Source organism: Panicum virgatum, chromosome 5N, assembly GCF_016808335.1.
Source record: "Panicum virgatum strain AP13 chromosome 5N, P.virgatum_v5, whole genome shotgun sequence".
Classification (NCBI taxonomy): Eukaryota; Viridiplantae; Streptophyta; class Magnoliopsida; order Poales; family Poaceae; genus Panicum; species Panicum virgatum.
The window spans coordinates 10,374,326-10,400,845 of NC_053149.1; the positions used below are offsets into that span (position 1 = coordinate 10,374,326).

General features: G+C 46.1%; 1 protein-coding gene across 1 annotated transcript; it reads left to right on the top strand.

Moving 5' to 3' along the window:
* Positions 1–24,040: 24,040 nt before the first annotated feature.
* Positions 24,041–26,073, top strand: LOC120675561 (beta-1,2-xylosyltransferase XYXT1-like). The gene is made up of 4 exons (XM_039956757.1): positions 24,041–24,215; positions 24,319–24,381; positions 24,473–24,535; positions 24,689–26,073. Exons 1-4 carry the CDS (start codon positions 24,101–24,103, stop codon positions 25,852–25,854), a joined length of 1,407 nt encoding a protein of 468 aa, XP_039812691.1. The 5' UTR covers positions 24,041–24,100; the 3' UTR covers positions 25,855–26,073.
* Positions 26,074–26,520: the final 447 nt, after the last annotated feature.

Sequence of the window (26,520 nt, forward strand, 5' to 3'; positions counted from 1 at the left end):
ATTTCATAGAAGAGATTATGGAGGTATTCATGGATGATTTCTCGGTGCATGGTACTAGCTTTGATGATTGCTTGGCAAATTTGGAGAAAGTTCTTAAAAGATGTGGAGAGGTTGATCTTGTGCTTAATTGGGAGAAGTGTCATTTCATGGTGAAAGAAGGAATTGTTCTCGGTCATGTTATCTCCGAGAGAGGGATAGAGGTGGACAGAGCGAAGATAGAAATCGTGGAAAAATTGCCACCACCTACGGATATCAAATCTTTGAGGAGCTTCCTCGGTCATGCCGGATTCTATAGGAGGTTCATAAAGGATTTTTCAAAAATCACCAAGCCATTGACACAACTTCTCCAAAAAGATGTGGAATACATCTTCGATAGTGATTGCCTTCACGCATTTCGAACACTTAAGCAATCTCTCATAAATGCTCCTATCATGCAACCTCCGGATTGGAATCTACCTTTCGAAATCATGTGTGATGCAAGCGACTACGCCGTAGGAGCCGTTCTTGGACAAAGGAAGGAGGGGAAGGTAAATGCTATCTACTACGCAAGCAAGACTCTCAATGAAGCCCAAGTTAATTATGCAACAACGGAGAAAGAATTGCTTGCCGTGGTATTCGCCTTCGAAAAATTCAGATCATACATAGTAAACTCTAAGGTGATAGTTTATACCGACCATGCGGCAATCAAGTATCTCTTGTCCAAGAAAGATGCTAAACCACGCTTGATTCGATGGATCCTATTGCTACAAGAATTCGATGTAGAGATAAGGGACAAGAAAGGGGCGGAAAATGTTGTGGCCGACCACCTATCAAGGATGAACCATGGAGACGATGGAAAAGAACCTATCGAGGATCAAATGAGAGATGATCACCTATATAGAATTCTCGACAAAGATAGTTGGATGAATGAAATAATAAGGGCAATAAAAGGGATGCCCTTGGATCACTTGGACAAGAATGCAAAGAGAAGAGTGATCACGGAAAGAAGAAAATACTATTGGGATCCACCATACTTATATGGATATGGAGAAGATGGAGTCCTAAGAAGATGCATACCGAGAGAGGAACGTGAAGAAGTTCTAAGAAAGTGTCACTCGTCGGGATATGGAGGACATTATGGGCACTTTAGAACTCAAGCTAAGGTATGGGCTAGTGGATTCTATTGGCCCGAGATGCATGAAGACGCGAAAAGATTCGTTTCGACTTGTCCGGACTGCCAAAGGACGGGGAATATCTCGCAAAGGAATGCCATGCCATTGAACTACAATTTACAAATAGATCTATTTGATGTCTGGGGAATCGATTTCATGGGACCATTTGTGAACTCACATGGATTTGAGCATATATTGGTGATGGTGGACTATGTTTCGAAATGGGTTGAAGCTATGCCATGTCGAAAGGCATCAATGGAGGAGTCCATACACATGATTAAATCGGTAATCTTCCCTCGATATGGCGTACCGAGAATCTTGATAAGCGATGGAGGAACACACTTCACGGGCAAAGACTTTGGTAAATGCTTGAAGAAATTGGGAATTGAACATAGAGTGTCCACGGCTTATCACCCCCAAACAAACGGACAAGCGGAAACTTCGAACAAGCAATTGAAGGACATTTTAAAGAAGACCGTGGTAAAAGGAGGAAAAGATTGGTCGAAGAGACTAGATGATGCACTATGGGCATATCGTACGGCACATAAAACCCCGATTGGTATGACTCCTTATCAATTTGTTTATGGAAAAACATGCCACTTGCCGGTTGAGTTAGAACATAAGGCGTATTGGGCAATGAAGGAAATGAACTTTGATGCGAAAGTCGCTGGAATTAAAAGGAGAATCCAAATAAGCGAATTGGAGGAGTTAAGATTGAAAGCGTACAATAGTGCATCAATTTACAAAGAAAGGATGAAGAGATGGTATGAAAAACGATTACAAAACAAGGAATTCAAAGAAGGAGACAAGGTCCTACTCTACAATTCAAGATTCAAACTCTTTGGCAAAGGAAAATTGCAAAGCAAATGGGATGGACCGTACGTCGTACACTCAGTTTCACCCACGGGAGTGGTGACAATTATGGATGCGAAAGGTGACCAATATGTGGTGAACGGACAGCGACTAAAGGTATTCTTGGAGCCTGACGTCGTGCCCCTTCATTACATCGACATATACACCATGGAGGAGGAACCGGAACGTCAAGCCTAACGACGTTAAGCAAGGTAAGTTTGTAAATATTCTCTTTTAGATTTTATTTTCGTAGTTTTATTTTTATTTTGGACGAACTTCGAGTAAAACATAGACTCATAATTTGTTGGAGGGCACCTCGGAAAAAGTTGGAGTCCAGGGGGCTGAAAAACCCCCTGGGCCGGCCGACCCAACACCCCTAGGCCGGCCGGCCTAAGTCTCCTCGTGTGCGAATCGGTCTCAATTTTTGGTAGGTGCGAGATAAGGAAATTTCAAACCTGTGCCTTATAGATTTCGCATGCCAAAACCGAAGAGATTTTGGACTTTTCGTCCAAGTCTTTTCGGGACATAAATAGAGGGGCAGGGTAGATCTATTCCCTCATACTTTTCAATCTACACCACCACCTCGAGAGAGACGTCGACAATGGCCGGTTCAGCGAGCACAAGAGCCATGATTGCAGCAATGGAGATCGAGGAGAGGGGTTGGACGCCTGACACCCCCATGCCAATGACGCCTAGCCCCATCTCGGCAACCGGTGCGCAGCCCCTCCTTGTTGAAGCAAAGCGATGTGAAGCGAAGGCCCCTCCGAAGAAATTCAGTACCCAAGCACGGATGAGCGTCGGAGGGAAGGGCCGTCAATGGTACAACGAGAGGCTAGCTCAAGCCCAAAGGGTGGTCGTCGTCATCAGCAGCGACGAAGACGAAGGCGAGAAGCGACAAGACAAAAAGCCACCCACACCTAGGCATTCCTTGCGCCTCCTCGGAGTCAAAAGAAAGAACTACATCAAGCACACCCCGGAGCCGAAGGATTATGCGGGGGACAACGATTGGGAGAGCATCATGAGCCCTGGTTCATGGGGTGCCACTGGTCGTGACTACGATGATGATTGGCCGGGGTGGGCCGAAGAGGAGAGAAAAGAGGAAGATGACCCCTCCGGAGGTGATAGCGGCAAGAAGAAGAAGGACGACGACGAACCCGAAGATGACAGTGCCAACAGCGGTGGGCATCACTCCGGGTGCTGTTTCAAGTGCCGCAATGAAATCGCGGATCTCCGCGCCACCATCGATAGGTGTCACGATAGAATCGTGGCAATGAATCGAAGGATGGACGACATCGAGAGCTTGGCCGAAAAAGACTACAACTTCCTTGTCCGCAATATAAGGAAGTTATTTGGGATGGTCGGAGATCTACAAAAGCAAGGAGGAGGGCGTCCAAGATGCAATTGCCTGAGGTGCCGTTGAGAACGCCGACGAGCGTCACACCCGTCTTTTATATCATTGCGACGAGGACGCCGCATAATCTAAGCATGGGGGGGGGGAGGTGTGACGGCTCCTAGATTGAATTTTGGTCTTTGTTTGCTCAAAAGTTCGTCGTGTTGTGTGCTTTATTTTTCGCATGTGTGAGAGTGAGTCTTAAATTAGTGTTGAGTCATGAAAACAAAATAAAAAGAGTCTTTGTTTTTGTTGGATCGTGCAATTTTATTTATGCATTCAGTTTTACTTTATTTTCTTTAAAGCAATTGTTCACGAGCGTTGTCATGAAAATTATTTCGTATTTGTGGAGCTTAGTAGATTATTCGTCCATGTTAATACCCACACTTAAGCTTTGATCTAGCGCTTGGTTTTGATTACACTTGCGAGTAAGGCATGATTTGGAGGACTTTAATTTCATAAAAATAATAAAACCCCTACAAGCATAAGGTTGATCAAGTTCTTGGCAAGTTGAGAGTAAAAATCCTATCATCCACAAGCTATATTCGTTCCACCATAAGTATTGGATGTACATTGAGTTGAGTTAGAATTTCTTTCTCTTGGGAGTTTTAATTTCGAGCAATGATCATGTCCGTATTTTTCATCTCTGAATTGCTAGCCCTGTCAATATTTGGTAATGAGAATTCCTCATTGGAACAACTCATGAGATCTACCGGATTCCAAAACCCGAACCCGAGATTATCTTGTTTATTATCGTCTTCCTCGAGCACAACCCAATTATGAGGATACGTTCTGTTTCTGCGCATGATTTGTATAAAACATAATTTTGGGATGAAGAAAGGAAGGAGTATTCGAAAGATGGAGCGAATCCGACCTGGGAAAGCCCCAGGCCGGCCGGCCTACACCTCTTGAGCCGGCCGGCCTAGGCCTCTCTGGTCTCGGTTCGGGCTCTAAAAATTTAGGGAGACACTTTGGAGATTTGCCTATCTATGTTTTATAAAAAGTGTCCTATGAAAAGGTTCGGAGAAGAGAAAGAAAATTCGGGAGAAAGAAAGAAAGGAAAAAAATGTATGAGAAGAAAAAAATAATAAATGAAGGGATTCTATGGTTAGAGAAGTGCAAAGAGATATCACCTTGTTGTTTGAGAACAATATCCTCAATTCCAACCATGTGCAATCCGACAACGAGGACGATGCTTGTGCCTTGAAGTCAATCTTTTTGTATGCCTTTGCACATGTCCATCATTCTAAATCTTCTTACCCTTGAACCCTTTACATTATGAAGAAACTCTCATGATCATTGGCTCGGAAGGTAAGCAATCATTAGAAGGTTTTCTTAATTTGACAATATATGTATACACTTTGCTAAGCCTCACCTATAGCCCCACTTTACACTTGAGAGACTTTTGGGAGATGAGAGTTTGCAAATAATAATAGGATAGCCACCTATATTGAGAGACATGAAAGGACTTGTGCAAGAATTTTTGGTCTAACCTTTGTTGCAGGGTATTTTGTTTCTTAAATAAAAAAAGAGAGAGAAAAACCTCCAAGGATGGCAAGAAAAGCAAGTGTTGTCGATATTCGAGTTGCCGGCTAAAGGTAAGAGTTGTGGAGTAATATTGGATGAGTTTTTAAACGCCCATGATATGATTATCCTCGCTGCTCATCTGACCTTTGTTTGAAGAAATATTGTTAGACTTGTTTGCATAAGTAAATTTTGCAGTTCGAGAACTCTTGAGCAACCCATGGAAGGACTTGATGATTTGATTTGCTCGAGGACGAGCAAAAGCTAAGCATGGGGGAATGTTGGCGCTCCTTAAGTATCCATTTTATTATACAATTAGGAGTTGTTTTGGTAAATTCTTCGGGATGATTCATGTACTAACCCGCCACTTGGCACCCGAACTTGACCATTTTCGATTTTGTCCTGGATTTTGGAGCATGTTGTATTTTGACAGGAATTGGGATATTTTTGGAGATGTTTTGACGCATGGTTACAACTGGGCTAAGATGAGGAATAAAAGGAAGAATCAACATGCAAAAGATGGGACCGAAAGGGGCCAGAAAAGGCCCAGGCCGGCCGGCCTGGAGTCCTTGGGCCGTCCGGCCTAGCCCTTTTCGGAGCCCAATCGGTCTCGGTTTTCTTCGGCACGAAGTATGCGTCAACCCTAATCTATGTTTTACCAAAACCACCGACCATATCTGCCTATAAATACCCCGAAGCCGCCATCAAAAAAGAGAGATCGGAGGAGGACCGCAGAAAAGATCGCAGAGATTGCAGAGAAGAGCATCCAGAGATACATTCGAGTTAGACACAAGAGAAAGGCGACACCGGAGGCCTCATCGTCCCTCGGCGCCGCTGCAAGTTGGAGGACAGCAAGGGATCCATCCCTTGCCGGAGATTTCGTCACCATGATCGACTACGCTTTGCTTAGCTTCATGGGGTAAAATCCTCGTTTGTTCATGGGGTTGTAAGGAGATCTTGAGTTGTAATTGCCAAATCCTTTATGAGATTGATCTATCACGATTCTTGTTGATGATGCTTTGATGCCTAATAGTTCGCGACTTGGCTTTGAGTTTGCTTTGCTCTTGCATGGTTTACTTAGATTACATCAACTATCGTGTTCTTGTTGATTCGTTACCGATTATCCTCGTGTAGTGACAGTATGCGGGAGGGAAAGGTTTTGATCTTGGAACACACCTTTGGTAGATTAGATCTGTTCTTCGTTGCTTGGCGATTACATCTCTAGTGATCCTAGACCCTATGGACAAATGCTCTTCATATCTTGTGCACACATCTATCATTGCTCACTAGTCTAGATTAGATTAGATTGGTTAGATTAGATCTATTTCACACTCAATCATTCAATATAGATCTTTTACTAACATCATTAGTGCTTAGTTAAGCATAGTAATACACTTGTTCCGTGGATTGATAAACCTTGGGGGAATACTCTAAGGGAAAAGCTATACATGATCCGTGCGCTTGCGGTACGTAAATTGGTGCTTTAAGAAGCGTCAACAGGCCTCTTGACCATAAACAAGCTCAAAAGAAGTAACTTTAGTAGCACCATGTCTAGATATACGATGAGCCCACAATGTCTCAGATAGAACCTCATGCCACCTCCTGGGATTCTCCTCTATCTTCTTCTTGATAAGCTTTATCAAGATTTTATTATTAGATTCGGCCTGACCTTTGGCCTGAGCATAATATGGAGATGAATTGAGTATTTTTATCTTGTATGATTCGGCAAAATCACATACCTCCTTTGAAATAAAAGATGAACTTTGATCTGTTGTCAAAGTTTGAGGAATACCGAATCTATGAATAATATGCTCTGTTATAAACTCAATTACCTCCCGATGTGTCATATTCTTCAAAGGAACTGCTTCGGTCCACTTAGTAAAATAATCCGTAGCAACCAACACGAAATGGTGTCCCTTTGAAGAAGGTGGCTTAATCTGACCAATGAAATCCAACCCCCAACCTCTGAATGGCCTTGGCTTGATAATAGGATGCAATAACGCAGCAGGAACTAACTGAACATTACCAAATCGCTGACATTCTTCACACCCTTTATAATATCTAAAACAATCCGCCATCATAGTTGGCCAATAGAAACCGGCTCTCCTAAGTAACCACTTCATTTTAGGAGCCGATTGATGTGTACCATAAATGCCTTTATGAACTTCCCCTATAGCAACACGGGCCTGATCAGAATCTAAGCACTTGAGAAGTATATCTTCGGCGGTTCGACGATAAAGCTCATCGTCGATCAAAGTGTATTTAAATGCCAAATGCCAAATACTTCTCTCCGCACCATGACCAGGGTCCTTTAAATATGTCACAATAGACACCCTCCAATCAGCAACCTCGGTCTTCCCTTTGGAATTGGAAGTGGCAGCCGACTCGCTGTTTTCAGCAGTCAGACCGGTCAGACCGGTCCAAGGACTGGTCAGACCAGTCTGGGTGGTCAGACCGGTCGGAGCGTCCGGTCTGACCGGTTCGTCCAGAACCAGTAACTCGGTTGTTGCTTGCATCGGCTTTCTCATGTTAAATTATTTCTTAGTAACATTGTAGCTAGATGCTTGCTGAGCCAGAGCATTCGCCTTCTAATTACTATTTCTTGGAATATGTGGAATTACAAATTCATCAAAGCAAGATATAATATCAAGGCATCTATCAAGATGTGCATTTAAAGAACCATTGTAACATTGGCATACCTTGGATACTTGCTGCACCACTAGAAGTGAATCACCATAAGCTTGCACATGTTTAACGCCCATCGATTCCAATAATTCCAAGCCAAATAGAAGTGCTTCATACTCAATTTGGTTATTCGTGCGCTCTTCTTCCAATCGATTTGAGAACTCAAAAATGGTACCATTCGGAGAAATTAGAATGGCACCAATCCCTTGTCCATCATCACAAGCCGATCCATCAAAGAATAACTTTCATGGTGTGCAAGTAACATATCCGACTTTCAAATCATGCTCATCACTAATCCGATGTTTAACAATGAAATCTGATATAATTTGGCCTTTAATAGCTCTCAAAGACACATAGGCCAAATCATATTCAACAAACGTATAAACCCACTTTCCGATTCTACCACTCAAAATCGGCTTTTGTAGCATATGCTTAATAACATCGGCTTGACAAGTAACTATGCAAGTACTTGATAAAAGATAATGCCTCAACTTGGTACAAGCATAATATAATGATAAGCATAATTTCTCAATAAATGTATACCTCGTTTCCGCATCAATAAGTCATCGGCCAACATATGTGATAACATATTCCTTTCCTTCGGTCTCTTGAGTCAAAACAACACCAATAACTTTGTCTTCCACAGCCACATAAAGCCTAAAAAGAATACCTCTCTTAGGCGCCTTGAGAACCGGTGGTGAAGACAAATACTACTTGATCTTCTCAAAAGTCTCTTGCTGTTCTGCCCCCAAGTAAATTCAGCTTCGTTCTTCAACCGAAGAATAGGAGTGAAAGTATCTATCTTTCCGGACAAATTAGATACCTTCTCTAATTATTCACCTTGCCCAGAAACTTTTGCAAGTCTTTCTTGCAAGCAGGAGCCTCTGTCAGACCCGGGGCAGCGGGACAGCTTATAGGCATAGAATGTTCTAGAGTAAGGGATAACTCATGGATGTACCTTATCTCTCTTGTAACTACCCGAATAGGCGTAGAACTAGCTCCAGTACAAAGAAAACTACTCGATTGTGTTGTAGTAGGACTCCAACTGTACTCGGCTATAACTTTCCATGTAACCCTGTCCCCCCCAGATATATAAGGGCGGGCAGGGACCCCCTCCAAACGATCAACACCTAAGGCAATACAAACCACCACACATGACGTAGGCTATTACGCAACTCGTGGCCCGAACCTGTCTAAATCTTTGTGTTCCTTGTACCCTCGAGTTCCAGAGCCGTCGATCCCTACCTACAAACCTTACTGCTAAGGATATCCCTGAGCAGGCTTGGCGGTAAACACCGACAGCTGGCGCGCCAGGTAGGGGATTCGGCGAGTTCATCGGCGAATTCGATGGCCGGATCAAGCGACGCCAACAACATGCTTGAGGGCACAACCCTCGTTTTCGGTTCCTGGGCATGCACGGTTGACGGATTGGGAGGCTTCTCCAGCCACCTTGTCAAGCCCAACTCACCTAAACCAAAAACCACCACTCATCTTGCCGACATCTGCAAGACAGCAGATCTCGACGAAAAAAGAGTTCTATTTGAACTTGGTCCGGATAAAGCAGAAAACATGTCGACTCCAACTCGAGCCGTTGAGTTAGCCGAGTCCGACACAAATTCTGATACCGAAAAAACTCACTTTTCCGAAACCCTCGGAAAATACTTGACCTATCTCAAGACGATCAAACGCCCCAAGATCAATAACTCAGAACTACTCAATGGAGTAGATCGAGTTTCACGATCAATAGAGGGCTGCATCAAACTCAAAAAATCTGCCATTGGCTCATGCACATGACAGCAGAACCCAGAAGTATTGAACCCACCACAGAAACGGTCGGGCGATATACTCTCAGGGATCGATCGAGTATATTCTAAACTCACCCACTGCATTATGATAGCCGAAGGCACTCTGCAAAACATGAAGTAGAAATCGGGAGGATTAATCTGCGGGGGATCTGGTGAGACAAACACCCGACTTGTTCGGATAGGACCGTCTATCTCCAGGATACCTCAGAGCCCTTCACCGAAACCTGCTCACAAGCGGACTCTGAGCCAATCGAGTCCCTGTTTGATCAAGATTTCGATCAATTCATGAACAGCCTCGACAACTTCGAACCATTCGACGATCTCGAAGACTGGTCAGACAACGTCGACTTGTTCATGGATGCCATGGCCAACCCACCAGAACACGCTGACGCCCTCTGGGAACTGGCCAAACTCAAAAAGGGAAAAGCTAAAGCTCCAGAACAATCTAGTGAGTCGATTTTCGACAAACCCTGGATCAAGGAGCCTGAAGGGCTGACTCCAACTCAATCTTGGATACACTGGATGAACGAGAATGCCCTCCGTGTAGAGATGGGCATCCCGCTTCTCGCTCACCCAAAGCACACATACTCTAAAATCGGTGGACTAACCAATTCCGAATCCGAGTTCTCTTCCAACTCAGAGGACGAGCTGGATGATCTAATCCAGTACAACAAGCAAGTCGAGTCCAACTCGGCTAAGAACTCCAGTCAAGTTATTTTGCCTAAGAATGGCAATTCGCTCGAGTAGCTCAGGAAGCCGACTCTCGTCGACTGGTTTCATATTCCACTCAGGCCATTGGATAGGTGGCCTAGGAGTAATCATCGGGAAGCTTTCCCACTGGTTCTCGACATAGAACCACTTGGGTTTCTATTCGATTAATTTGTTACTAAGACTATAGGGGATATAAACCCTATCTTTCCTCTATCTAAGCTGGAGACCTGCTGTCGGTGTTTACCGCCAAGCCTGCTCAGGGATACCCTTAGCAGTAGGGTTTGTAGGCAGGGATCGACGGCTCTGGAACTCGATGGTGCAAGGAACACAAAGATTTAGATAGATTCGGGCCGCGAGTTGCGTAATACCCTACGTCCTGTGTGGTGGTTTGTATTTCCTTAGGTGTAGATGTCTTTCGAGGGGGTCTCTGCCCGCCCTTATATATCCGGGGGGACAGGGTTAAATGGAAAGTCCTAGCCGAGTACAATTGGAGTCCTTCTACAACACGATTGGGTAGTTTCCTTGTACTACAGCTAGTACTACACCTATTCGGGTAGTTACAAAAGAGGTAAGGTACATCCATGAGCTTTCCCTTACTCTAGAACATTCTATGTATGTGAGCAATTCCACTGTCCCAGGTCTGACAAGCCTCCGAGCTCTTCGTAGCCGAGTCCTGCAGACGTCGAGTACTTGGCTGGGCATCTTCGAGTATTTCGAGTAGTCAGAATAACCTTCCGGTTGCCTCTGGTCCTTCCTTCAGATACATCGAGTAGTGCTTCAAGTATTTTCATTTGCTCCGAGGCTGTGAGGTGCTCAAGCCCCAAAATCTTGATCATATATGGTGCGCGAAGTACTCGTGCTCTATATGGAGTAACCCCCGAGTCTTAGGTTGAATCGTAGAATCAGGCTGAGGGTCACTTCAGTCTTTTTCTTCTTCTTTATTTTTCAAAAAAATTGAAAAATAAATCTCTGATACATATATTCCGCAGCCCCCGAGTCTTGAATTTAAATCCCTCCATTTAGATTTAAGAATTAATGTAAACTCATGGCAAAAACTGAAAACTTCCCTGACAAGGAAAGAATCCGTTGGCATCCGAAATATTCACAAAATTACCCCCGAAGACCGTATAAAGCCGGTTGAAAATTTCCAAGGGTTTTACCTCTTGAACTCCTGGCCGCCGTCAGACTCAGATTCACATTCGCCTCTTCTCAGTCAAAATACAAAAGCCCCTCTCGTAGCCCCCAAGCTAAAACTCGTGACTATGAGATGGCTCCCAAGAAGAACAAGTCCAAGATTGAAAGAGGAAACGATCGCCAATATGTCCACAGGTTGGCGTAAAAGCAAGATGTCTGAATCACTGGTCCAGGAGTTGGAGAGTATGGGTCTCCTCCAAGAGCAGGGCGTAAGCCAGTGGTGCGCTGGTGAAGGAGAAGATTACCCCATGGAAGGTACCCTTGAGGCCATTATGTTTCACGATTTTGTAGAATGTGGTCTCACTCTTCCCGTGTCAGAATTTTTCTATAGACTTCTTCAGTTTTGGGGAATTCAAGTACACCATCTTACTCCCCAATCCATCTTGCATCTTTCTATTTTCACTCACTTCTGTGAGGCTTTCTTTGGAATTCTTCCCCATTTCCACCTATTTCAATATTTCTTCTTCCTTGTTCCTGTTCCAAATGCCACCAATCCCGCCGTCGTCGGGGGATGTGAATTGGTACTCCGTTCGGAAACTCAAAGCGAGTACTTGGCTTATGATCCGGTGAATAAGCGAGCCGAATTGAAGAAGTTCTGGTTCCATGTCAGGAACTTTGAATCTCCACTTCCAGAATGGATTGCTGGTGCCCCGCAAGTCCAAGAAAGCTGGTCAAGTAAAGGACCTGGTGGCAAGCAAGTTGAAGCCATTCTTCGTGCGATTGCCATTGTTAAGAAGAAAAGAGTCACTGGAGATCATGTGGTCTTCTCATTTATCGGTCGCCGGACACAGCCTCTCCAGCTATGAAAGCATCCTACCTTTAGATATGAAGGCATGCAGGATCCCACTAGGATGTCCCTAGAGCCAATGGCTCAGTCTAAAGTAATAAAGAGATGCTGCAAAGTACTCGATAACTTCAACAAGTCTTTGACGCTTCCAACACTTTTCTCGGCAATAAATCCTCCCGAGAATGCCTGGGTACGTGTTTTGGATACCATATCGAGTAGTTGTAGTTAACCATTTTTGATCTTCTGACTAAGTATTGTCTTCTTTCTGCAGAAAAATTATAAATCCTGGTATTGTATGCCTCTGACTTCTATAAATGCTGATTCTAACGACAGCAAGAAACGGAAGGTGGCTCCCGGATTAATGTTGCAGAGGAAAGTTCCTCGTCTCGATGCCAGCCAGTAAGTATATAATATTTTGTTGATTGTATCCCGTTTGCCTCAGCTTTCTTATTCAGAATCTTGCTTGGCTAGGATCCAACATCTTTCGGCGCATGAGAAAGATCAAGTCCAATACTTCTGCAACTGGGTGTCGAGTGGTTCGGAAGGAACTAGTCAATCAGCCTCCGAATCTCTTGTAATTGGGTTGATCGAGACCCCGGTTGCCAGTTTACCAAGTGCAGACACAACTGAGAATCCAAGCGAACCAGGCCCTGAAACATCTGATACTCCTGCGGCTGCTGAAGGAGCCTCCAATGCTGGTGGATCTGGGAGTAGTGGAGCAGAAGGGTCAAAAGGTCCTTCCATTCGACTAGTACCATTCCAGTCTATGCCTCAGTCAGCCCAGGAAGAGTTGGGAAAGGAACTATTTGATGATCCTTTGTTGACTGTAGACAATATGAAGAAGCTCGCAGATTGTATGCAATGGAGCTTTAAATTTACCGTGGTGACTCTTCTGCCGCTACTTGTCATCGTCGAGTAGTAATCATCGTCTGATCAGACTTGCCTTGGATGTTACAGGATGTAGCCAATCGATCTTTTCTAAAGTCTCATGCTCTGTATAAGACTGTAGACAACCGAAAGATCTTGGAGGGGCAGAAAGCCATGATTGCCAAACGACTGGATGAAGCCCTTGCTGCTCGGAACAAACTTTATGAAGCAAGTCAGCAGCATCATCTGGAGGTTTGTGACATGAAGCGCCAGATTAAGAACCTTGAAGAAGAAAGATCAAAGCTTCAAGAGGAAAATTCCAGATTTCAGAAGCAATTGCAGACTGCCCAAGCCTGTAAGCACTCGATCTTTTGTCTTGATTTTGCTTTGTCAAATCAATTTCTGAGATATCTTCCCATCAGGTTCTCCAGAAGACCATACTCGACTAATAGCAGTAGCTCAAGCTCTTGTGGATGTGGTTGATACTGAAGAAGAATAGTCAAGTGGCAAGTCCTTGGTGGAGTGTTTGGAAGAAGCTCCCCAAATTTTTTTTGATGTTATGACGGCTATTTCCAAGAATTATCTAACCCACATGATAGGAGTTGTCAAGTCGTACTTGCCTCAGTTTAATTTAGCTCCGATAGCTAAAGGAATAGCTCCCAGTTGCTCTGATGAGAAATTCCGAGAGTATTGTAAGGAATCAGAAGTGATTGCGGAGGAAATTCAGAATAATATGGCAGAGTAGACTGCTTGTAACAACTCTTATAATCATCATTGGATTCTTGTCGTTGTCCATAATTCGTATCCTGTTGGTGTGTCTTCAGAAGCATGATCTGATACCGTTGGATAAATATGAACTAATCGAGTAGAATACTTGAATGGAGTAATTCTTAAAGTTAATCATTTAGGGTGAGTCCCGTCTGACTATCCGATTTGAGAAACGTGTAAAGGTGTCCATAAACTACTCGAGCAAGCGAATAGTGTTTCCTTACCAAGGACTGGAGTAATCCGTAAGACAAAACTGTTAGGTACAAACCCCGTCGGGTTGCCCAAGACGTAAATGTCATAGGGATATCCAAGGCTTACTCGAGCAAGGCGAGTAAGGTGTCCTTTGACCAAGGACAAGAGTAATCCTTAAGGCAAAACTGTTAGGTATGAACCCCGTCGGGTTATCTAAGATGTAAATGCCAGAAAGATATCCGAAACTTACTCAAGCGAGGCGAGTAAGGTGTCTAACTTGTAGACTGGAGTATCTACTAAGATTGTCCTGTTAGGGCAAACCCCGTCGGGTTGCCCAAGATGGACAAAATGTAGTAGTATCCATAACGTACTCGATCAAGCGAGTAGTTTTGCCTTTACAACAAGGCTGGAGTTCCTCATAGTTGACCTGTTAGGATGAACTCCGTCGAGTTACCCAAGATGGACAACTAGTAAAGATATACAAACACCTTCCCGAGCTAGGCGAGTAGGTTGCGCCCTTACATTAAGGGCAAGGATGCGGCTTGTGTAGTTATCCTGATGGAGAACTGTATAAGCTATCCTGAACTGGTGATGCTGTCAGACGGAGAGTTTGCCTTTAATGTAGTTGATATACCATTAAGGACCCTTGCTTCATTAAAGAAATCAACTGACGACACTAGATTGCTTGGATCAAGGATAAAACTTGTGCAAGTGCTCGATGTTCCAGGAATTTGGTACCTCATTGCCATCTGCATCAGTGATTCTGTATGATCCTAGTCTTGTAACCTTGGTTACGATGAATGGACCCTCCCATCTAGAATTTAACTTGTGCAGTCCTGTCTCATTATGAATCCTGCGTAGTACTAGATCTCCCACGTTGAAGGATCTTTGCTGGACATTGCAATCATGATAGTGTCTGACTCCTTGAAGATATCTAGCCGATTGAGTTAAGGCATTGATTCTGACCTCTTTGACTGAGTCTAACTCAAGTTGTCGAGCTTTATCTGCTTCTCCTTCTTGATAGGCTTCTACTCTAGGAGATTTCCACATAATATCAGCGGGTAGTATAGCTTCTGACCCGTAAGTGAGGAAGAAATGAGATTGTCCAGTTGCTTTGCTAGGCTGGGTTCGCAACCCCCAGATTATGTGAGGTAGTTCTTGAATCCACTTACCACCTTTCTTGGAATCTTGTTGGAATCTTCCGACGTAGAGATCTTCGGTGTGGGAGAGTTGGTTAGGTGGCTGTCGAAACCGCCTGAACCATTGGCGACGCAGACCCACGAGCCGAAGATGATGGTGGCGCCTCTGGGAGGCGTCATGGTGCTGAAAGCGAAAGTGGCCATCGAACTCGCCGATGAACTCGCCGAGTCCACTACCTGGCGCGCCAGCTATCGGTGTTTACCACCAAGCCTGCTCAGGAATACCCTTAGCAGTAAAGTTTGTAGGTAGGGATCGACGGCTCTGGAACTCGATGGTGCAAGGAACACAAAGATTTAGACAGGTTCGGGCTGCGAGTTGCGTAATACCCTACGTTCTGTGTGGTGGTTTGTATTGCCTTAGGTGTAGATGTCTTTCAAGGGGGTCCCTGCCCGCCCTTATATATCCGGGGGGACAAGGTTACATGGAAAGTCCCAGCTGAGTACAGTTGGAGTCCTTCTACAATACGATCGGGTAGTTTCCTTGTACTGCAGCTAGTACTACGCATATTTGGGTAGTTACAAAAGATGTAAGGTACATCCATGAGCTATCTCTTCCTCTAGAACATTCTATGCCTGTGAGCAGTTCCGCTGTCCCAGGTCTAACACCCGCACCGCCAACTACATCTAAAACGTAGGAATCCGGCTGCGGTTTCAAATGGATAATGAACCGAAAGAATTTGAAATGGGGCTCGATGCCCAAAAAAGATTCACACAAATGGACGAAGATGGAAATGTGAACAAAGGAATTGGAGGTCAAGTGATGAAGCTGGATCCTGTAGTAGCGCAGGAGCCCAGACAAGAAAATCGAACAAGGAAACCCCAATCCTCGCTCCAGATAAGGTGCAAAAGCAACAATTTCTCCCGTATTTTCATACGGATGATTTTTGCCCAAGGCAGGACGCCATTGGACAATAGATCTGCGAACCAAAAGACCAGCCGAAACTAAAGTTTTTAGGTCAGATTCGGAGCGCTTATTTGTGTTCCATCCTTCTTCATGGGCCGGCTCTGCAGCCGCACTCTTCCTCTTGCTTGACTTCTTGGGTGCCATTCAAAAATCCATAGAGCGCTTCATGCGCATACACTGACGGAAACCCTAAGGCAAAGTTGAGAAGTAAGGAGAAGCAAGAAATGCAGATCTGGGGGCTGGAAGGCAAGAACAGATCTAACAACGAAAGTGAATGGCGGCCGGTGGGGTAAAACCTAGTTACCGTTTCATTTTATAATGACGGTGGCAATGTGGTAAAAACACCCATAAGGCCAACAGTCCGTTGCAAATCACGGAAAAAATGGGATTTTCTGAGACATTCCTTTTTCTAAGATTACATTCTGAAAAAAAGAAAACACTCACATCCCTAGTCAACTACTCGACTCTTCTTTCCTCGACTGGGATTACATTCCAGAACAAGGAAAAGTACTCGACACGGTACAACTACTCGATATTACAACTCGAGTACTTCTTCCTAACTAACTTTACAACGACTCGGGTCTGCACGCACACTTCTTGGCTTCCTGAGAAGCCTGCTGCAGCTAGATCGGCCCGAGGCCGTGACAAAATACGAACTTGTTATTCCCATCAAGGGAATAATGATACTCGTATTTTGGGAGAAAAGTTTCAAGGGTATGGAGGCAGATTACAGTAATCACCTCGCAAGTTCTCTTCTAGCATCTTTTGTTGGAAAGGACTACACAAACTTCAGGAGGGCGAGAGCAAGAACACCAAGGATAAGTCATGGTTGCTACACGTTGGTGCTTCTGGTAAGGGTCTCTCTCCCACCTTTTATAACCACATGGGACACTACTAGAGGACAACCCGTGACGCTACAGTTGCAGCATTCATGAACGCATTCAAGGGTGCAATAATGCAGATTCTCCATACAGTAACATCCCATGTGAGCATACAGTAAAGAGCCGGACATCCCGGGTTTTATTTCTGAAGTTATTTCGGGTGCAATCAGTGTGGCATATCCAATTGTATCATTTTTCTGTGATTTTTTACCCGAAAAAGATTTCTTTTCGGATACCGAATCTGATGAATCCTGCAAATATTTTGAAGAATAAAAAATGATGCCACGTATTAAATCCTTAATTCCAAATCTTTGCTCGGGGGCAACCCGCGGTATAAGGGATTTTGATTTAAGGCTCGGGGGCTGCGGGATATGTGCATCAGAGATTTTTTTTTTCAAATTGTTTGAAAAATAATGAAGGAAAAAGACTGAAGTGACCCTCAGCCTGATTCTGCGATTCAACCTAAGGCTCGGGGGATACTCCATATGGAGTGCGAGTATTTTGCGCACCATATATGATCAAAATTTCGGGGCTTGAGCACCTCACAGCCTCGAAGCAACCGGAAATACTTGAAGGACTACTCGACGTATCTGAAGGAAGGCCCAGAAGCAACCAGACTGACTACTTGAAGTACTCGAAGACGCCCAGCCAAGTACTCGACGCCTGCAATACTCGGCTACGAAGAGCTCGGGGGCTTGTCAGACCCGGGGCAGCGGGATTGCTTATAGGCATAGAATGTTCTAGAGTAAGGGATAGCTCATAGATGTACCTTGTCTCTCTTATAACTATCCAAATAGGCGTAGAACTAGCTACAGTACAAATGAAACTACCCGATTGTGTTGTAGTAGGACTCCAACTGTACTCGGTTAGGACTTTCCATGTAACCCTGTCCCCCCGGATATATAAGGGCGGGCAGGGACCCCCTCCAAACGATCAACACCTAAGGAAATACAAACCACCACACAGGACGTAGGGTATTACGCAACTCGTGACCCAAACCTGTCTAAATCTTTGTGTTCCTTGCACCATCGAGTTCCAGAGCCGTCGATCCCTCTTCAAACCTTACTGCTAAGGGTATCCCTGAGCAGGCTTGGCGGTAAACACCGACAGCCTCTACTTTCTTCATGGCTTCAATTCTCTTTGGATCAATATCTATGCCCTTTTCATGAATGATGAAGCCCAAGAAGTTCCCAGCCGATACACCAAAAGTACACTTGAGCGGGTTCATCTTCAACCCATACTGACGCATCCTCTCAAGAGCAAGTCTCAAATCAGCCAAATGATGACTCAAGCCGGCCGATTTGATCACAATATCATCAATATAAACTTCCAATATAATGCCAATTAAATCATGGAAGATCAAATTCATAGCCCTTTGATAAGTAGCACCAACATTTTTCAAACCAAAAGTCATGACAACCCACTCAAATAAACCAACAAAATCAGGACATCTAAAGGCCGTTTTAGACGCTTCTTCGGCCATAAAGATTTGATTATAACCCGCATTACCATCAAAAAAACTGATAACACGATGTCCAGAAGCCTTATTGATGAACATATCGGCTATAGGCATAGGATATTCATCTTTAGGCATAGCTTTATTAAGATATCTAAAATCAATGCAAACTCTAATCTTGCCCGAATCTTTCTTCTCAACGGGCACAATATTAGAGATCCACTTCGCATAACGACAAGACCGAATAAACCCAACATCTAATAAGCGATTAATTTCTTCTTTTATTCGGTCATACATGACAGGATTAAAACGCCTAGAAGGTTGTTTATAAGGTCTAAAATCGGCCTTAATCGGCAGCCGATGCTCAACCAAATCACGACTCAAACCAGGTATTTCAGAATATTCCCATACAAAACAATCGACATATTCTTTTAATAGCTTTATTAAATCGGCTTTACAATCATCCGATAAGTTTGCATTTACAAAAGTCGGCCTAGGAATAGAACCATCTCCAATATCTACCTTTTCTAAAGGATCAGCCGACATAAAACCTTGGCCTAACTTATCTAAGTTGCCCAGGTCTTCAATAGCCTTGCACATATCGTTCGCCTTGTCCCGATAGTGCTCAATGCGCTACTGCACCCACTCTGCGTTGGACCGGTCTGACCGGTCTGACGCACCGGTCTGACCGGTTGGTCCTGGCCGGCCTGACTGGTCAGAGGTAGCGGTCTGACCGGTCGGCTCTGTGTCATTGTCCTGCTGCATCATAGAAGTAAGTGTAGCCGATTCTCCATCGGCTTTAGGACTGCAGAGACAAAAGCCTTCTTTTTGCAACTGGTCAAGTCATATTCGGTCAAGTCTAGACCTGATAAACACTTGATGTTATCATGTGAACCAACGAATTCGGAATCGGCGGTACTAATGAAGGAAGAGGCATCACCATGCTCAACCTCAATTTCATCGCCGATCCACTGAATAAGAAACTGGTGCTAGAAAGATGGTACACATTGATTGGCATGAATCCAATCACGTCCAAGTATGAGGTTGAAGTTACCTTGCACCTCGGAGACGAAGAACGCCATAGCAACTGTCTTGCTCCCAACGGTCAACTCCATCGAAGCAACCCCCTTGGCACCAATGGGATCACCTCCTCCAATGCCGCTGGCCATCATGTGTGTCTTGATGAGCTCTTCGTCCATCCCGCCGAGCTTCTTGTAAAGTGAATAGGGCATCAAATTCACGATTGCCCCACTGTCCACAAGCATACGAGAAACTGGCTTCCTGTTGATGTGCCCCCTCACGTAGAGAGCCTTCAAGTGATTATCTAAATCCTTGGGCTTCTGAAATATAGCTTCATGGGGCCCAAAGTCCAGATGTGTTGTCTCCTCCTCCAGAATCACCCAATAGTCATCAGAAAAACGCACAACATTGATCTCCATGCTTGTGCGTTCCGGAGAAGCCTCGTAATCCACCAACTCCTCGTCCTATGCTACTGAAGGAACTGCTGGAACCTCTAATGTACCAGGCTTCTTCGGCCTTCTGCTCAGGCTCAGGGACGACCGGTCTGACCGGTTGCTCTGAGCGGTCAGACCGGTCCGGGACACTGGTCTGACCGGTCGGCTGGAGCGGTCCAACCGGTCCTGTGGGCTGATCAACCATCTTGACCTGCCACACCTTGCCTTGATGGAATCTTGGTCTGTATTCCTTGAATTCTTCATCCCTCAACTTCTCCGCCTCCTTTTCTTTCTGTTCTTGGCGGCGAAGACGCTGCAACCTCTTATTCTGGGTGTGTGTCAACCCCGGTGGGCACCACCTAGGCTGGAAGTATTTCTCCTTGTCTTGGCCCTTGAGGTTGCTGCTGCTGGCCTCATGATCATTGGCTAACACAAGTTTCTGAGAAATATTGACCGGTTTCTCAACAATCACCAGTCCTTCTTGCACATCATGAGCTTTACCCTTTCCGTCTTCAACTTGGACAACCTTAGCGGCTGGAGCCTTCTCAGAATCAACTTGCATTGGCACTGGTTCATCTTTCTTCTCCTTGACGTGATACTCTTGGTGCACTGGACAAACTTGGGCCGGCCTCTCCTGAGACCGGTCTGACCGGTCGGGGTTCTGCCCCTGACCAGATTGGTGTTAACGCAATCGGTCGTGAACCGGCTGCCTCAACCTGTCAAATACAGGTCCTCTGGAGCTTCCCTCCCCTGAAAGTGTGGTGGTTACGGCATCGGATAGCATTGCATCCAAAATCCTCCGTTCTCCCATGCGGGAAACTAAGAATCCGACGCCGGTGGAGCCCATGGCATTGTAGCGTACATCGGCTGTATTTGCTGAGGAGGGAACAAAATAACCACATCACCCCTGCGTTTGCTTGATTCTCCCCTAGGAGAGGAAGGTGCGCCTTGATGCGGAGGTGACCTTGATCTCTTTTTTAGGGGCGATCATTTCGAACGGCCTTTGAGTACTTGTTCAACAGTTGGCCAAAGGTAGGCTTCTGATTTACAATCTTGCCCTGCACCTTTGGCTGGTTAGTCTTTCATGTACCCACTTCCGGAAGCTTCGTCTTGAATGTCCGGGACTGACCACTAGGGCAGTCTGACCAGCCTTCAGGACCGGTCTGACCGGTCGGGGAAACCAGTCTGACCGGTCTCGGCTGAGCAGCAGACGGGTCGCCTGAAGAAGAATCCTCTTGCCCCCCGAGTGTGCGAGGCTTAAGTATGATCCTCAGATTCTTCTTCCCATCAGGAGTCTTATCCTAAATCACTTCCCTAGCCAGAATCTTGTTATCAACAGTCAACGGCCTATCATCCCCAATGATCACATTTTTGCCTTTTGCTCCTTCGGCTTGATGCGGCCGAATCAGCACCTTTGCATTGTTGAGATCAATGGTATAAACTGGGAACGGAGCTTTGTCTATCTTCATCTCCAGAAAGGCCAATCGACCTTCATTTATGGCCGATTGTATCTGACGACAAAACACATTACAATCATTAGTCGCATGAGATGAAGAATTATGAAATTTGCAATAAGCGCGCCGCTTTAGCTCCTCAAGCGGCGGTACAACTTGTGTAATTTTCAAATGCCCAAGTTATAGTAACTCATCAAAAATACGATCACACTTGGACACATCAAAAGTAAACTTCATCTCTTTTTGCCGATTCTTTTGAGTCGGCTTGAGAGATGTACAAGTGGATGGTTTTGCCAAGGCGGGCCAAACAAACTCAGTAGCATATACCTCTTTGTCTTCATCATCCGATGAATCAGAATCATATTTAACAATATGAGTGTTTGAACGATGGGACTTGTAGGTATTCTTTTCTTTTTTAAACTTAGTTTCTTGACTCAAAGCTTTAGCCTAAAGCTGATTTATAGAATAAAAACTCGAACCATCAAGCTTTTCTCTATAGCTAGAACGTAAACCCACAAGAGCTAAGTCAACCAAATCTTTTTCAGAAAACGACAAATTAAAACATCGGTTCTTAATATCTTTAAACTTCTTAAAGTACACTTGGATAGATTCGTCTCTACCCTGTCTAACCGATGTTAAATCTGTCAACTTAGTTTCGTTATTCCTGCTATAAAAGTGATCATGAAATTTCTGCTCTAATTCGTCTCAAGAACGAATCGAGTTAGGAGCTAACGAAGAAAACCAAGAAAAAATTGTTCCAGTCAAAGATAAAGAAAATATGCGAACACACAAAGACTTGCTAGAACCGACTTCTCCAAGTTGAGCAATATATTGGCTAATATGCTCCCAAGTGGATCGGTTATCATCACCGCTAAACTTGACAAAATTAGGAACACGCCAACTAGTGGGGTAAGGAATCAAATCAAAAGCATCAACGTACGGCCTACGATATAGCTGACTCCTACCCGCAACAAAACCAAATTTTTCTTTAAACATATCGGCCAGATCTTCTCTCATCCTAGCAAGCTCGGCCTCATAGTTATCCGTGGATGTTTGGCCGAAACGATGTATCGCAGGATTGTTTGTGCAGCATACTGCGGATTGGCCCTAAGCCAATCATCCCAAACATCCTTGGGCAACGGTGGAGGGAAAGGTGGTTCACTGTATGACTTCGTCATATACGGCGGCACAAAATCCACCAATTCTCGCTCCAGGCTATAATCAGCCAAAACAGGAGGAGGCGTAACTTGTGGCTGTGATGCAGAACTGAGCACCATGACACCGGTCTGACCGGTTCGCCTGTAGGGGCACCGGTCTGACCGGTCGGTGCAACCGATCTGACCGGTTCGGCCCTGGACGGCCGAACTGAGCACGGCGGGGGTGTCTATCCCGCGAAGTAATTCGGCGGCATACCATACTGATAATTTTCTGACGGTGCGGCCGAAAGACTAGGGTTAGGAAAAAAAGTGGAATAATCATTAACAGTTTTCTTCTCCTTGTTTTGCATACTCAAGTCAATAAGCATATCTTGTGTAAACATTTGTGACAGCTCGAATCGACTCAGAAAGGCATCGGCAAACTACTTGATAGAATCAAAGGTAAAACTTACCTCGCTTGGAGTGGAAGCAGATGAAGCAACAGTTGTAGCCGTAGTAGATGGGTTCGGCGGCGGTGTGAACGTAGGCATCTTGAACTCTTCCTTCTTGAACACGCCTTGCCGAGTCTTCCCGAAGCATGCAACCAATCTATTCTTGGCATCCTCTTGTTCCTTCTAGAACGCAGCCTCGAATTGCTTGCGCATCTCCTCAGATATGTCTTCGTACTTGATGTCAATAGGAGTCGCATCTACCTTGGGATCAACCTTATCACCGGCCATTGCGCCCGATGAACCCAGATCTTTCCCCAGCGGAGTCGCCAAAAAGTATGTTGACGCAGAATTGATCAACACACAAGCACTAGAACGTGCAAGATCGCAACGATCGCAACCGGACGAAGTCTCTTGGCGATCGGTCAGACCGGTCGCGCCAATCGGTCAGACCGGTTGGACGCAGAAAGTTTCGCGAAGACATAGAACCTCAAGCTCGGGAGGAACCCCGTCGGAGCTCGAAGATATAGGGTTGTCTTGAGGTCGGCAGACCACTCAAGACGCCCTTGAATGCCGTCGAGACGAGCAAAGAACAGCACGAGATTGGAAAAGCTAGAGTTTGGGGAAAAATAGAAAAATTGTAGATTTATTGATTCGATTGGGTAGAAAGACCTCAATCGGCCGTGTCCTTTATATTTATAAGCCGGAGAAGACGTACCCCTTCCAAATTGAATTACAAATGGATTTCATAATACAAATCCTAACTCTACTCGGACTGCACAAGTTCAAACCGGTCTGACTGGCCGGCCCAACCGGTTAGACCGGTCGGACTCGGTGTTTGCTAATTTTGGCCTCCAACAGTTTTGCTACCTGTTCGGGCTCAACACTCAGTGTCAGCGAGGACTCCGTAGCGACCATGCTGTAGGAGAGTAGTACAGTACTGGAGGCCTCACCTGCATAGATTCCTTTGAGGTAAGACCGTAAGAGAGGGCATTAATGAAGCTTCGTTCTGAGCAGGATTGGATCGGAGCTGACCCCAGGACATAGAATTCGGGGAACTAATAAACAAACTATTATAAATCAATTACTGGGGTTGACTCGGATCTCGAGGTCGCTCAGCCGGTTGCTTACTACTCTGGGGTTTAACTAGATACTGACAGAGGGAGAGACTGAGAGCAGGAGCGGCAGCAGCAGAAGGAAGCTGCTAGCTTGGTGAAGCCCGCCGGCCGGCCGGGAAAAGCATGAAGACCTGGGTGCAGAACCACCTCAACGTCGGCCTCATCGTCGGCGTCCTCTTCGTGGTCCTCACCTATCTCCTCGTTTCCCAGCAGGCTGGCACCGCCGGCAGCACCAGAGGTAATGAACCATTCGCTCCACCTCAAGTCCTCAACCACTGCAGGTGCTCATCTGTTGGTCACTCACGGGCTCACGGCATAGCGTGCTACTGCTTAATCTGCAGTTGTCACAACGGTAGCACAATGGCTCGCGGATAAGCAGCTGAATGAAGGATCTAGTGAAGAAGGTGAGCGCTTGTGGGTGTGTGCCACTAGTGCATCTCCCCAACTTGTAGTCGATGAACTGATAATTCTTGCTTGTTGCTGATGAATCTGCAGTTGCTTCTACGGATGCACGACAGATACAGGATAAACAGCTGATCCAAGATCCCAGTGAAACAGGTGAGAACACCTGTTACTTTGTTTATAAATTTCGGGGAAAAAAACCATATGACCTTGTTTTAGGAAGCTTACACACTCAGTTAGTCAGCCCTAGCTCGTTCACAAAAATATTGAATTGATCTCGGTGGATATTTTTTTCCTGGCGAGGAACAGAGGCGGTCACCACCAAGGTTATGTGCAGCATGGAGGAGCGCCTGTCTGACTACTGCGAGCTTGATGGCGACGTCCGCATCCGCGGCAGAGCCTGGTCGGTGGACATCGTCCCCTCGAGCGGGTCGTCGTCGGAGCGCCGCGCGTGGAAGATCCGGCCCTACTCTCGCCGGAGCGCCACCCAGGTCGACCTGCTCAACGTGACGCAGCTGCAGGGCCCCGACGGCGCCCCGGCGTGCACGGTGACCTACAGCAAGCCGGCCATCATCTTCGCGCTGGGCGGGTACACCGGCAACGTCTTCCACGACCACGCCGACGTGCTCCTGCCGCTGTTCTACCTGTCGCGGCAGTACGGCCGCGAGGTCCAGCTGCTGGTCATCAACCGGGTCCAGCCGTGGTGGCTGGGCAAGTACAGGCTCGCCCTGCGCGCCATGTCCAGGTACGACGTCGTGAACCTCGACGGCGACACGCACGTCCGGTGCTTCCGGCGCGTCACCGTGGGGCTCCGCCTGCACAAGGACTTCGGCATTGTGCCGGAGCGGGTGCCGGGGGGGCTCCGCCTCGCCATGCCCGACTTCACGCGGTTCCTGCGCGAGGCCTACGCGCTCCCGCGCGGCGCGGCGGCGAGCCCGGCCCGGGAGCCGCACCAGCGGCCGCGGCTGATGCTGATCCAGCGGCAGCCGCACCGGCGGTTCCTGAACGAGAAGGAGATCGTGCGGGCGGCGGAGGAGGCCGGGTTCGAGGTGGTGGTGACGGAGCTGCGCTTCGACGCGGCCGTGGACGAGCAGGCGCGGCTGGTGAACTCGTTCGACGCCATCCTGGGGCTCCACGGCGCCGGGATGACGAACGAGGTGTTCCTGCCGCCGGGCGGGGTGCTCATCCAGGTGGTGCCGCTGGGGAAGCTGGACCTGATGGCGAGGGTGGAGTACGGCGAGCCGGCGGCGGAGATGGGGCTCAAGTACCTTTGCTACAACATCACCGTGCAGGAGAGCTCGCTGCTGGAGGCGCTGGGGCCGGACGACCCGGCGATCACGGACCCGGACTCCGTGCACCGCAGGGGGTGGGCCGCGCTCTACGACATCTACCTCACCAAGCAGGACGTCCGCCTCGACATCGCCCGCTTCTCGCTCACGCTCGCGGAGGCCATGGACCACCTCCGGTCGCAGTAGGGGGGGGGGGGGGGGGGGGGGGTGGGCACCGGAATGCATCGGTAGATCCGGTGCCACACACAGGAGACAGGACACAGCCATGCGTCTGAATACATCAAGTAGTTGTTCGTTATTTGGTGAACCGTTTGCGTGGCAAGAATACTCAGCTCGCTATATGTAAGTGATCCCTAATACACAAAATGTACCTCGTATTTTTATCGAGCGACGTGTTGCAGCGGTGAGGAAGTGTCAAATGGCACTCGGCTTAATTCAACCACTACGATTTGCACTGGCGCCTCACTTTTTATTAGCACCCGAAAATTGATTTGTGCTAGTGCTCGGTTTAATAAGCCACTGTCAACACAAATACATAGGCTATGTTTAGTTCCCAAAATTTTTTAAAATTCTCCGTCACATCGAATTTTTGGATACATACATGAGAAATTAAATATACTTTTAAAAAATAACTAATTGCACAGTTTAGCTGTAAATGATGAGATGAATCTTTTGAGCCTAATTAATCCATAATTGGACACTAATTACCAAATAAAAATGAAAGTGCTACAGTAGCTAATCCAAAAAATTTTGCGAACTAAACACACCCATATACTCCCCCGTTTAAAAATATAATTCGTCTTAACTTGAGGTAATATTCAAAAAATTATGCAAATGTAGTCAAGTTTAAGT

Excerpts from the sequence above, each read along its gene's own strand:
- LOC120675561 (XM_039956757.1), top strand. The coding sequence starts at position 24,101 with ATGAAGACCTGGGTGCAGAACCACCTCAACGTCGGCCTCATCGTCGGC. Across the intron at positions 24,382-24,472 it reads TGAAGGATCTAGTGAAGAAG|TTGCTTCTACGGATGCACGA; the intron begins GTGAGCGCTTGT and ends ATGAATCTGCAG. Across the intron at positions 24,536-24,688 it reads CCAAGATCCCAGTGAAACAG|AGGCGGTCACCACCAAGGTT; the intron begins GTGAGAACACCT and ends GGCGAGGAACAG.